General features: G+C 51.4%; 5 protein-coding genes across 5 annotated transcripts; 2 read left to right on the top strand and 3 right to left on the bottom strand.

Annotated features, from left to right (window-relative positions):
* Positions 1-1743: 1743 nt before the first annotated feature.
* On the bottom strand, positions 1744-4127 carry N7498_007380 (putative phosphoinositide-specific phospholipase C; the record flags this gene model as incomplete). The annotated part of the gene is made up of 5 exons (XM_058454442.1): positions 1744-1790; positions 1852-1979; positions 2256-2853; positions 2903-3656; positions 3753-4127. The coding sequence occupies 5 exons, from the start codon at positions 4125-4127 to the stop codon at positions 1744-1746; spliced, it is 1902 nt and encodes a 633-aa protein (XP_058306691.1).
* A 691-nt stretch (positions 4128-4818) lies between these two features.
* On the top strand, positions 4819-5679 carry N7498_007379 (glutathione S-transferase family protein; the record flags this gene model as incomplete). Its single annotated transcript, XM_058454441.1, has 2 exons — positions 4819-4870; positions 4934-5679. 2 exons carry the CDS (start codon positions 4819-4821, stop codon positions 5677-5679), a joined length of 798 nt encoding a protein of 265 aa, XP_058306690.1.
* A 216-nt stretch (positions 5680-5895) lies between these two features.
* On the bottom strand, positions 5896-6680 carry N7498_007378 (mitochondrial 54S ribosomal protein mL54; the record flags this gene model as incomplete). The annotated part of the gene is made up of 2 exons (XM_058454440.1): positions 5896-6143; positions 6197-6680. The coding sequence occupies 2 exons, from the start codon at positions 6678-6680 to the stop codon at positions 5896-5898; spliced, it is 732 nt and encodes a 243-aa protein (XP_058306689.1).
* A 655-nt stretch (positions 6681-7335) lies between these two features.
* N7498_007377 (NAD-dependent epimerase/dehydratase family protein) lies at positions 7336-8631 on the bottom strand (the record flags this gene model as incomplete). The annotated part of the gene is made up of 1 exon (XM_058454439.1): positions 7336-8631. The coding sequence occupies one exon, from the start codon at positions 8629-8631 to the stop codon at positions 7336-7338; it is 1296 nt and encodes a 431-aa protein (XP_058306688.1).
* A 771-nt stretch (positions 8632-9402) lies between these two features.
* On the top strand, positions 9403-10748 carry N7498_007376 (spherulation-specific family 4 protein; the record flags this gene model as incomplete). The annotated part of the gene is made up of 3 exons (XM_058454438.1): positions 9403-9632; positions 9856-10213; positions 10428-10748. 3 exons carry the CDS (start codon positions 9403-9405, stop codon positions 10746-10748), a joined length of 909 nt encoding a protein of 302 aa, XP_058306687.1.
* Positions 10749-13023: the final 2275 nt, after the last annotated feature.

Genomic DNA, 13023 nt, shown 5'->3' with positions numbered 1-13023 from the left:
CAGGGGGACCCCTGGTTCAAGGGAAGCTTTGAGCTTGGGTTTTTCGATCGGCCAGTCACACGGCCTGGATGCACATTTGATAGAGGACGGCTGTCAGGTGCAGGGATCGGGCACAAGTCCAGTGTGGTTTCACGGCACTGGGTCTTACTTGGGACCAATGGTAGGCCTGTGTTCGGTTCCTCCCGGCAGCTCCGGGTCTGTTTAGCTTCGTTCGGGGTGTTCGTGATTTCGCGCTTATTTGTTGATCATATCCGGAGTGCGTCTGCTCCAAGAATTTGCTGTGGGTCGAGCTTCCCAAGTTGGACTTCAAGTGCCAAATGGGAACCAGATCGATTCACCGAACGCATATTGATTAGGGGGTTGTGGACAACGTCCAGCTTGGTGCCCAAGTTAGTGTAGAGAAAAGTTGATGTATCGTTCCCGTGTCCCCTAGATCGCGGACGAGACCCGCTTCGGTCGACCTTGGTATTGGACCAGGCCGTGATGATTTGCCGGTGGAGAAGAAGAGGCCCAATCACTCGAAGTGGGCTGAATGGCATATCGATGGCATCCGATTATTGGCTCATCGCCCCCTTTTCCTCGATATATTCGCGCCAATTCGGGATTCGGTCCACTCGTGGCGGGTGATGCATAAATTCCAGCTGTCATTGTGGGTGCGTGAACACCTCCGCGTTGTGTGACACACCTTCCTATGTACGTACGGGGTACTACAGTACTCAAACCTGAGGCAGGCACAACCCTGTACTCGGAGGATTTGTCGATCATCCCTGCTGGGCTTGGTGACACCACCGATGTTGATCCATGATGCATGGCACTTCGCGCGCCGATCTCTTAGCCCTACAGCTCCAAACAGACAGGGGTGTTCTAACCCAGCTGCCTCGATGCGCCCCGTCTGTTTTGCTTCCTCACCGACTCCGGCTCCACTTGTCACTGTGAAGGACGTGGGGCTCAATGGCGCGCATCATGCAGGTTAAATTTCTTGTTTGCTTATACAACCTGAGGCCAGCTGCGGTCCATCGCACCGGTCACTCGACTTGCACGTTCTGGGCTTGGAGGTACCCACGCGACATGATACTTGATTCATCCTCCATTACGTGGCTTTTTCTACGACAGGGCTCGATGATCATAATGTCTTGAATTTCAATATTTGCAATTCTATAGATCGGAGACGCAGGTTATCCGCACTTGCCGCAAAGAGCACACCTCACCCGAGGCACAGGACGGAGTTCTTACTCGTTGCATACATCGAGGCTCTCTAAAAGGTAATATCGATCTCCTCTGTTTGCTTTTTCAGTAAGTGGCTATCAGTCATCCAACCCGCGCTGCAGCCAGCCACTGATCTCCGCAGGGCACCGTAGCACAACACCATCTCGAGCCACCTTGCTTCGCACCAGTTCCATCATCATGTTCATCTGATCTCAGAAGCATCGGCGATCGACCACCTCGATCTCAGCGAGACCAGACATCGGCCACTAACAGCTTGCAACACCGCATTGCGTGCGCTGCCAGTGTACCAAAGTTCAACTGCCGAGCACGCAATGACATACTGTGGCGTCGCAGAGTCAGCAGGGTCCGCGCATTGCAGCAATGACTCGCTCTACTCCCGCCCTGTAAGTTGTGCGGCAGGTTTACTGGCCTCAGGAATGTATATCGAGGTCACAATGAACATCCTTCTATCAACCAGGTGATCTTAACAAACGTTGTGTAACCGGCATGGATGCCCCAAAGCCAAGGAAAAGTAGATTACCAGACCCAAATCCTGCACGTTTCACTGCAAATTCCCGGAAGGTCTGATTTGTCATTTTACAACTGATCAAGAAAACTGCTTCGAGATCCGAACCAGCAACATACCCCCTGTCTTCTCCCCCGTCACATCATGGAGATGCACCAGTCTGTACCCTTCACGCAGGCGATCGAGCCGAATACAAGCCCACGCAGCCAGCGCATCGCGACCGATTTCGTCATCTTTGATTTTAAACCTGCAACGGTGGCGTCAGCTCGGCTCATGCACGTACGTATAAAAAAGGAAATAGCAGAATATGAGCTGAACGGATAACGGGTCGAACGGCTGCACGTTCCCCGAAGAAGCCCGAGAACGCGCAGCCCCGAAAAGAAAGGCCCGAGCCTTTTCTAGGTCACATGGCTCAGACTCATGAGCACGCAATGCATCGTCCCGTCATGCACGTTGTGACACAACTGGAAATGCGTATGCAAGAAAGGCATCTCACAGAAATGCAATGTGATGCGGTACTGACCTGAGGAAGCTGAGCTCTTCCACCACGCCCGCCACAGTCGGGAAAATCAATTTTTGGCCTTTGAAATCGGGATTTCGGCCGGATGAACTCTTCGTGCAGCGGCGGTAGCTGCTCTTCTCGGATTCTGAGCTTGCGTCATCTTTGCCTGTGGCGATGGGACTTTCGGGTTCCTCGACGTGCAGTTGGCAGTTCACGTATGGACGGAACCATTTCTCGACGTGGTCGTTCTGTGGGAGGGATAAGTCTTGCGCTGCGAATACCTCCAACGTCAGATCGAGAGTGCGGATTATGATTTGAGCTGCAGGCTGGGCACTTCGGTATCCAGGAGGCTTTAGTTCCCAGCCCCGTGTGCCGGTGAACATGCCGTGGTTCAGCATCATGCCCTTGTCAAGATTCTGCCAATTCAGTGCTACGAGTTGAGCGCCTCGGCGCCAGTGGAAGGATGGGTCGAGGTTGGATGATGTGACCCGGAGCGCATAGGGATAGATGCGCATCATGGAGGACCGGTTGTGTTCGAATAGTGCGTCACGGTGGGTGTCTTGTGCCTCGCGTGCTGCCGTTTCCGAAAGGGAGAAGACGTGTAATGGAGATTTCGCCTCTGTGAATGGTGAGTATTGATACCGATTGCTCTCGAGGTTGAGCCATACCTGGTTGATCAAAATTACTGAAATGATACGCCCGAGTATAGACGGCCATCTTCGCCAAAGCCTCAAGCACCTTGGACGGCTTAGCTGGCTTTTGAGTCCGACCTTCTACCGGCTCGGTGTTTTCGGTAGCTTCAAGGACGTCGGACTTCTCTTCGGCAGCTTTCATGGGAGTCGACTTGGTCTTGATCAAAATCTTTCTCTTCAACTCCCCCAGTGCCGGTAGTTTTTCCGGGACAGCATCAAACGGCACATCCACCAACAACCCCTTCCAAGCTTCATTGATAATATCAACCATGATCTGCTGCTGTTCCAAGTTCGCATGGACTTCGAAGCTGATGATTACCGGTAGATCGCTCACGACGAAAGCACTGTCGCGGATAGCATAGCAGATTTCGCGGAGCGATGTGCCTTTGGTCAGGGTGTGTCCGTGCAGAACACGAGGTTCGCCTTTGATAGCTCCCTGGCTCGGTGCTGCATCTCCACTGGCACCTGTGTTGGTCGCTGTTTTAGGAGCAGCTTTGTTGGATTTGCGGCGCAATGCATCTCCCAGCCTCGTCAAGCCTTTCGCGGCCTTTTCCTTATTCTCAGTCTGGGACTTGATTTTGTGCTTGATCTTTCCACCAACACTTTGGCCCTCATCGCTGCCTGAGTCACTGTTACTGTCGCCGCTAGCTGCACCGTCGCTTGAGACTGGAGTATGGGGCTCCCCGTCCCATACATCAATTTCCACAGAGCGGCAGCCTTGCAGCAGGACCTGTCAAATGTCAATCATTATTCTGTTCTGGAGTCACTTGTAGCCAAACCACACGTGTTCCAAAAGGCAACCTTCTATCAAATAGAAGATACTCACCGAAGTATACGCACTCGCTGCAGCATCACTATACAACTGGTTCCCCGTCAAATACGTGTTATGACTCGACGAGATAAAATAATCCGAAATAGGAGCGGAAAGATCCGGCTCCGAGGCCTGGGCCTGGGCAGACGAGGCTACGCCCATCATGTACGCCCGAAAGGCGTCCAACGAAGTGAGAGGATCCACAATTGGCTGGCCATCTGGATGCGACTCATGCTGAATGTGGGAGAGGAAGTCCTTTTCCCCGCTGCTGAGCGACTCGTAGATCTTCTGTAGGTGAGAATCGGTTGTTGAGTGGAATGAGTCGAAGGGGTGTGTTTGGTGTAGGGATAGGTGTCGAGCTCGTTCCACGAGGTTGTCGACTGCTTCCATCTTTTACCTGATACGTGTGGCCTATCAGTGGTTGGTGTTGTTGGAGGTAAGCTCGTAGGTCATAGGGCGTGGTGGGGTTGCGCGTCCCGAAGAGCAATGGTTGTAATGCCCCGCTGTGGTGATCTTATGGATGTAACGTTGATCTCACGAAGGTTGTTGCCGCTATCGATGCCAGACGGAGGCTGCGAATGAAGGTTCAAGTCAAGAGCTGAAATCGAGGGAGCTGACACGTGCTCCCAGAGGTTGTCCCGTCAATGACTCTCCACTTTCAACGTGTCTCCATCGAGCTGAGATCGGAGTCAAGTGTCTTCTACAACTTCAATGGTCTATATCGGTGCCAATTCTCACGTTTTTCTTCCTAGTGCAAGGCACAGTCACACTGATCAATCTTCTGACCCATGAACAAGGGATGGCTGGATCCGTTGTTTCGAATTGGGTCGGTCGGCAATAAGCAAACTCTAAGATATACTAGCTCTCTGCTAAAGCCGGTAATTTGTACTGCCTAGCTCACCGGGGTTCGATCTAGGTGATCCGCAACGCACAGCCTCCGATGAAGACTGCTGAGAAATCCAAACGGACTGACCCCACTCCCATATTAGAAGCCACTCCCGGCGCCCCCAAGGTCTCTCTATCAAACAGTTTACATCCAACCTCTGGTAAAAATTAATCTTCAATTACAATTCTAAACAAAATGGGCAACGTCGAGCCCATCCACTTCCTCGACATCACGTCCACCCTCCCTGGTACCTACTACAGCTTCCCCGCACTCCACCTTATCATCAGATAACTAACAAGCCTCCAAAAAGGGTCATCCAAATCATGGTCCCCAAACACCCTAAAAGTGCGCGCAGCACTCAACTTCAAAGGTGTCCCCTACACCCAAAGCTGGGTCTCTTACCCAGACATCAAGCCCTTGATGACAGGCTTCGGGGTCCGACCCAACGAAGATGGATTGCCATACACCCTCCCCGCAATTATCCACAAATCCTCCATCACCTCTAACTCTCACGGCGCAATGATGGATTCGCTCCCAATCATCGAACACTTGGACAAAGTTTTCCCGTCCCCACCACTCTTCCCGTCCGGCGACGCAAGCTACGCTTTATTCATCGCCGTCGGCAAGATCTTAACGGGAATGAGTCCCGGTTTCCGGAATACTATTCTCCCGCGCGTGCCGGAGTACCTGGATGAGCGGGGAGCGGAGTATTTCTTGCGCACGCGGGAGGAGTGGTTTGGGAAGCCTTTGGCGGAGGTTTTGCCCAGTGATCAGGAGAAGGAGGAGCTTTGGAAGATTGTGGAGAAGGAGTCCGAGGCGCTGATTAGGATGTTGAAGGGGCGGGACGGGAAGAAGGGGCCTTTCTTTGAGGGGGAGGTTGCGGGTTTCGCGGATATGTTCGTGGCTTGCTATGTTGCGTGGGTTGAGAGGTTTGATAAGGCGCTTTTTGAGAAGTTCGTGGGTCTTGGGAATGGTGAGATTAAGACTTTGTATGAGGCTTGTTTGCCTTGGTTGGAGGGTCAGGGGGAGGAGAAGGAGTGCCCCGTTTCTCAGTAACATAGATGGCGGATAGCGCATGAGGTTATGTAGTTCTGTATCATTGAATATATAGCACACTTGACGACCTCAATCGACGTAATAATACATGCCGGATGCCCTGATGGGCTCCGATACCCAGATTCACTGGATATGTATGGCCAGCGCAAAAGAAAGTTTTCTAAACCGAAACGCTCCAGACGAACCAATGCATTCGCACACCTGCAGCTTTGCAGCTTACAGGCCGCGCAGGAAGTTGGACTCCTTGATCGCCTTCCGCCGGGCTTCTCTGGCACTCTTGGTAACCTCCTGGCGCTTGCCAAGACCCTCGGTGGCCTCGGCGATGCCGTCCACGGGTGCGTCACGGTTGTATGATGCCGGTGTAATATCGTAGGCGTGGTGGTGCGCGGGGATCTTGGGAGGGAGAGCTTGGGTGCGAGCGGCGAGTTTCTTCTCGTAGCGCTTCCGTTGTTTCTTGTTCAGGGCTGCGATCGAGTTAGTGTCTGCTGCATTCTACACAAGGGTATTTTCCACATACTGCTAGGGTCGACACCGCCCTTTTCAGTCTTAGACTGCTTGCTTGAATCAGCTAGCAAGTCCCAGAGCCATTCTGGGTACTCCGAGTCCTCCTTGGCGACAACCTCGGGTTTGTTGCGGAAGTAGTTCAGGCCGTTCATCTTGGTGCCCGCTGGGCAGCTACTCGGGGGACGCGTAATGGTCTTGCCTGGTGTACCTGGGTGCGCCTCGGTGTGCACACCGTCTGCGGAGCTGAAGGGCTGGGAGACACTGGGGGTGGCGGAGGAGATTGCGGACGGAATGGTGACATCGCCAGTGGTAGGCTGGCGCGGAGTTGATGGAGGAGGGGGAGCGGCCACAGAGGGATTCGCACCACTATCGCTGTAGAGTCGGAACTGGCTGCGGGCAATTGGCAGCTGGCGTGCGCTTGTTGATGCAGTCCATGATACGGCCTGTTGCTGCTGAAGCCGGGACAGAATGCCTGTTCGGCAGCTTCTGCAGATCATTGTGACGGTTTATGTCGTAAAAAAGAGCAAAATGATGATTTCTGAGTGGAATTATCCAACACAGGCTCGAATAATTGCCAGAGGCCTGGTTTTGTGGGTACTTGACGATGAAGCCGGCGCGAACACGGAACGACAGAAAACTGCGGCGCGGATTTGATGCCAAGCCGGAGACAGTCACGTGAGATAATTCAATCATCGGCAACTTTATACTTGGCAGATATGTCCTGGTGCAAACTGCAGATGAGTAAATAAACAATTCAATCCCAATTGATTCTTCATTAAATGCCAGATGTCTGCGTTCTAACGATGAAGACGCGTCGTGATGTCAGGTTGGCACCATTTGATGGTGTCATGTGATATCACGTGCCATACCATGCGCTCTCAGAAATCAATTCCATTTCAAAACCCTCGGCAAGTAAAAAAATGACTTTAATTCACGCACATATGTCAGGCAGTGGGAAATAAATACAGTAGTCGGAAACCGCCAAATGGGACAATACAAACAAAACCACATTTCTTGATGCATCTATAGTCAGAATGCCAATGCCAAACCCCGAAGTTCAAGTCAAAGAACAATAAGCTCTCGTGCCACTGCCAATCTGCAGGAGAATATTAAGGATGGGGAAATCGTGGGAAGAATCAAACAGGAAACACATCAGCACTGCTTTGAAGACAGGCCACTGACATTGAGGAAAGTACAAATGTCCTGACACGCATCTTTCAAGGACTTCTCTGTCGTCCACTGGAGCTCATCCCGGGACCTCTTAGCGACTGCAACGCAGGATCCTACGTCACCTGCTCGGCGGGCTGCCGCTTTCCTCGGAATTGGCCTGTCGATAACAGTCTCCATTGTGTTGACAACCTCCAAAACAGAGTGACCTGATCCAGTACCCAAGTTGAAAGTGCGGAAATTCTCGCGTAGCTTTCCCTCGTTTGCGGTGCTGAGTGCAGCTATGTGTCCACGAGCCAAATCAGTGACGTGGATGAAGTCGCGAATTGCTGTTCCATCTGAGGTTTCCCAATCAGTTCCGAACATCTGCAGCTCAGCGTATTGGCCGGTCATGACCTTGACAACAACGGGGAGAAGATTTGTTGGCGTTTGTCGTGGGTCTTCGCCCAGGAGTCCCGATGAATCACATCCGACGGGGTTAAAATATCGGAGAGCGACGACTGTCCACTCTGGATCTGAGGCGGCGAGATCGGCCAAGATGGACTCGCAGATCCATTTTGTGCGTCCGTATGGGTTGGTGATTCCCGTGCATCCGGGCTGCACTGTTTGGGTTTGCCCATCCCGGTCGAGAGTGATTTCCTCTTTGTGGACGCAGAGTTCCTCCTTCAACGGAAGACCTGAATTTGCAAGAGTGCCATAGACTGTGGCGGAGGAAGAGAAGATGAATGTTTTGATGCCAAAGTCGCCGAGGTTGGTTGTAAAATCGATGAGACCGCTCACGTTGTTAGCGTAGTATTTCAATGGATGCCGAATGCTCTCTTCAACGGCTTTGTATGCCGCAAAGTGGATAACACCAGCGATCTTCGACTTGGCCACGCCCCATCTCGAGGGGAGGCGATACTCTTCCAAAAGAGGTTGAAGAGCTTTTGCGTCACGGTAATCGTGCGGATGCAGTCTCAAAGACGGCATTGGAGATCCATTTTGTGTGTGGAACTCTTGGGCTAAGAAATTGATGCGGTCGAAAACAACGTCGAAAGAGTTGCTGAGATTGTCGAGCACAATCACATTACAGTTCGCCTTGAGGAGCTCCAAGGTGGTGTGGCTTCCAATGAACCCCAGTCCTCCAGTAACAAGGACATAGGAGCTTTCCGAAGGAATTCTCCGGAGCAATTCGTCAAGATTGTCAAACAAGACTGACGATTCCGTGGCCGGGGTGTCCACCGAAACAGGCGAATCGTTCTCTACAGGAGTACTCACGTCCGATTGATTATGACTGTCCATAATGGCTAAGGGAGTCAAAGAGTGCCCGTGGGGCGTGAGGAGAAAGAAAAAAGATGACAGAGCAAAAGAATCTCTGAATCGCCCCAGACAAAAATAGGGACAGATCATATATGATATTTGAGACAATGGCTGAGATCCGTCGAAAATTATCAGGAGACTCCCATGCAAGATTTATACAAGTCTTGCGCGCTCTGTGTTGCCGTTCTCGTTTCGCTTGGAACGTGCTATGCTTCTTTTAGCAAATGAGGAATCGGCCATTCCCACCGGCAAAAATGGAAGAGGGACATAGAAATTCGCATAAGCTGCGCTAAAAAAAAGACAAAGGCCAACAAGGGAACGAATGAAGAATCAGGGCAGACCAAGGAGCAGTTGGGCAGGAGCCCCGTGTATAGTGGGCCAGCGATGGGGCTGGGCCTTGGATCGCTCTCCAGGCCCGGATGCCCTAGAAACTCCACCATGGCGGTACGTCAGGGCCTTCAGGTCAGACTAGTGACCGTACCGTGCTACCAATCAATTGTTCTCTCTCTAGATCTGATCTAAGATCCTTCTTAACTACTGCATCTCATGGTCGAGACCCGCGTCGGTCTATTTCGGACGGCCAAGAGTACCAAGAGGTAGACCGGGTGATTTCTTTTCATTATTTTTTCCCTGCTAGTATGAAGTTTATAACCGATATCTGAGTTATATGCGACAGTGGCAACGCCATTTCTAATCCACTTTGTGAATTTTTCCAAACCCTTCAACTCCAATCTATTACCTTTTTTTCTTACGATGTCGACCACGGCCCCCGAAAAGCACGTGAGCAAGCGCGGTTGTCTTAAGTCCCGCCGGTCTCGAATTGTTTTAGCCGTCGTCATCTTTATTGTGGTTCTTGCCGCCGTCATCCCCCCGGTCGTGGTCACCACACTGCGCAAGAAGAACAGTATGGGGCCAAAATCCAAGGTTTTCGTGCCACTCTACGTATACCCCGCCCCGGGGGCTTGGACTCCCCTTGAAGAAGTGTATGTTTCACTGTTCCAATCCAGCCCAGACCCTGTCTCCCTATCTCTCTTCCTGCTTCCAAGGAACTCAATCCCAACCAGCCGGTAGGCCGCCCCATACATGACAGGGACAATGTCGTGTTGTTCGGGCGCCAGCATGCACAGTGGCACCGAAGAGCGGGGTCCCAAATAACCACAAAAAGCCAAGATAACGCAGAAGGAATCATTGCTGAAAACTCTACAGGATATCTGCCCACCCAGATGTCAACTTTACAGTCGTAATCAATCCTGGCAGTGGTCCAGGGCCCAACGCTCTGCCAGATGCAAATTATACACGTGAAGTTCCCAACCTCGCTTCCCATGCCAATGTGCGTCTTCTGGGATACGTCCACACGACGTATGCAACACGCAACGTCTCCCTAGTGCGCAAGGATATCGAGACCTACGCGGCGTGGCCGTCTGCATCTTCCAACCCGGACTTGGCCGTTCGGGGTATATTCTTCGACGAGACACCCCAACAATACAGCCCCCACTCTCTAGCATATTTGCAAAACCTGACCGATCTGACCAAAGGTCTGAATGGTTTCGGGCCAGACCCATTCGTGAGTTACACTCCTCCGCTATTTTGCAATTTTTCCATACTTGATTCCCTGGCCCTCTCTACCCCTTACCACCAAATCATATCACTGGCCCCCGGTCTCCCCTGAGTCTACATCAAACACTGCTTCAGCTTACCAAAGACTTCTTTTCCACCACCCTCTCCACTTGTTCCATCCGGGATCCCGAGCCGGAAATTCGAAACTAACGAATATCTAGGTCATGCACAACCCAGGGGCCGTTCCAGACTCGCGCTACTTACCAACGGCAGACTCAACAGTCGTGTTCGAAGAAACCTACACCACCTTCCAGGAAAGGCATGGTGCGAGACTGCTCACTGCTATCCCTGAAAGCAACCGCACCCAGCTCTGCGCAGTTATCCACTCCGTCCCGAGTACGGTGGACGGGTCAAAGCTGCGCGGACTGGTCAAACAGGTCCGCTCAGTGGCTGATGAGGTTTTCATCACCCACCTTAGCTCCGATTACTATGCTAGTTTTGGGACGAAGTGGGCCGAATTTGTCAGTCTGATGGCAGCATAGCGAGGAGGTATATACGGATGATCGTTATGTGATGATAGAATTATGATTATACTCATCCTTACTTTCCAAGGTCCATATTGTCATCTTCGTGCCTCGGCATCTCGCCCTGAACTGTCTACTAGAGAAGGTTGCCAGCAATGGAAATTTTTACAGCCCAGACTTGGCCAGCATCAGAGGCTAGCAGATCTAGCCAGTCATTGAGTCCGCCGATCGACAATGAAATATAGAAAAAGGAAATCAAAGGGCCGACAAAAGAACGGAAGGCGGTGATTTATGCCCTCATTCATCAGTGGCCCATGTATTTTTGTAATTTTCATACTTTCACCGTATCCAATACACAGCGCCCCAACTCGTACAGTCTAAGAATACCGAAGTAGTCTATCCAGCCTACCAGTTAGATCGAGATGGTTTTAAAACGAGTCGCCAAATAGCACCGGAAACGCCGTTTCCAGAAGCAGCCAAGAAAGCTACTTAGCATGCAAGAATGAGACAGCAGAGTGATACTTGAAAGAAGTTGCGACCACAAGGCTGTTGGGTACAAAGAGACAACGCTGCAATGGAACAGGAACTTGGGAGATCCTAGGTCAATGCGAAATAGTGTCGCCACTGCGAGAAACAGACACAGACACATACTTGCAAACCAACGCCATGAAGTCAGCTTGACACGCAGATCAAATACCACTAGCCAGGTAAAATCCCTACCCTGTCGACGTACCGCACTTCTGCACGAACAAATGTACACTACAGAGCACCCAGCACCATCCCTAGGGACCTAGTGGCAGACCAGAAAGGCAGGAAACATCGCATTTCACGAAACAGGTTTCTGATCTATCCTCGACCTAGCAAAGGCCACCCGCTCTGCCGTAGACTCTATGAGGGAACATTGAAGTTTTGACAATACCTCCGGACATGCATCTGTTAAGCTCAATTTAGAGCTAAGGCCGCTCTGCTGTGGAACGGTACGCCTTCAAACTGTTGAACGGGAGCTGGATGGGTTGAACCCGCTAGCTGAGTCCATTATACAGAGGACCCCTGTACACATTCCGTTCTGGATTACTTTCATCAACTGTCGGTTTGTATGCTGCGTGAACCACGGTGTGCTCGAAAATTGGTATCGGAGGAAAACGTGGAAAAGTGGATATCCGATTCTAACGCTGGGGGTTCGAATCGTGGAGTATCGTCCGAGCGAACAACAGAAATTGAAAATCTCCAACCGAAACACTCAAGTCTAGAATCGGTTTCTGGTACACCCGAAGATCCACTAGCGAAGTAGTGGCATAAGTGGAGCTGAAAGTCCGTTCCAATACTAAATTGGATCTTCATGGTTCGTGGTTCGTGGATCTGCCCGCGATTGGACCGAACTCCACTTACGATCGCATCCACGGATCGTATGTTTACCTTTTTGCACTCCCCAGTTGAAATCCCAACGTAGAATTCAAGATTAAGTTCGACTCCTCTTCACGGATCCTCTCCGTGTCTCGGGACAGAGATAAAAGGCACTAATAGAGACCGGCTTACCGCCGACCAAGGATCCCTGTCGGTTTAAGTTTTCCTATGGCGTTCGGCTCGGAAACGTGTCGTGAGCGTCCAGCCGTCGAGCTGAGTTGATGGGTACCCCTGCAGGGAGAGCTCGAAGTCGGGCTTGGTAAGGTCGTACGACGACCTTGAGTCCAGGAGAAAATGGCAGAGTCTAATTGTGATTGCCGTACCTATTGCGACTACCGTAACTCAACCCTTGTGAAGCAGAATGAAAAATACAAGCATAGTTACACATCCCCATAACCTAGTTGAAAATAAAAACGCGATGGGCCCACTACTGCACCCATCTGTCACATCCACCACAGCAAAAACTCCTCAAAACCTTACCAATGAGACACGTACCACGTGCAGCGACTGTGCAGATACCAAAGGTGCCAATGCAGTAAACCGCGGACGCGTGGACGTCTCGCCGCTTCGATCTCTACTTTTTGGATCGCATCCAAGAGACACGTCCATTGCTCTATAAAACATCACCTATAAGGGTCGGTCAATAGATAGGTGATCTTTTCGAAAGAATTGGAGGTAGACTTGCCAAGAATCTATTTTTATCACTCCAGGGCTGTAGGGTGTACCTTGGAAACGCTTTCAGATATCATTATTGCAGGGATGCTGGATCCGGAGTTCCCGTTTGTGTCGGCTACACTGAGTAGAATGCGCCGCGCCCAGCATGAATACGAGAGCTTGGCTTTCTGTGTGAGGCGTGGGCAGTTTCTGATTTCTCCGTGGCGAGGTTTGG

The sequence above is a fragment of the Penicillium cinerascens genome, assembly GCF_028974065.1.
Source record: "Penicillium cinerascens strain IBT 15544 chromosome Unknown contig_9_segment0_segment0, whole genome shotgun sequence".
Lineage (NCBI taxonomy): Eukaryota > Fungi > Ascomycota > Eurotiomycetes > Eurotiales > Aspergillaceae > Penicillium > Penicillium cinerascens.
The sequence above is the reverse complement of the archived record's forward strand: the minus strand, read 5'-3'. Positions and strand labels throughout refer to the sequence as shown.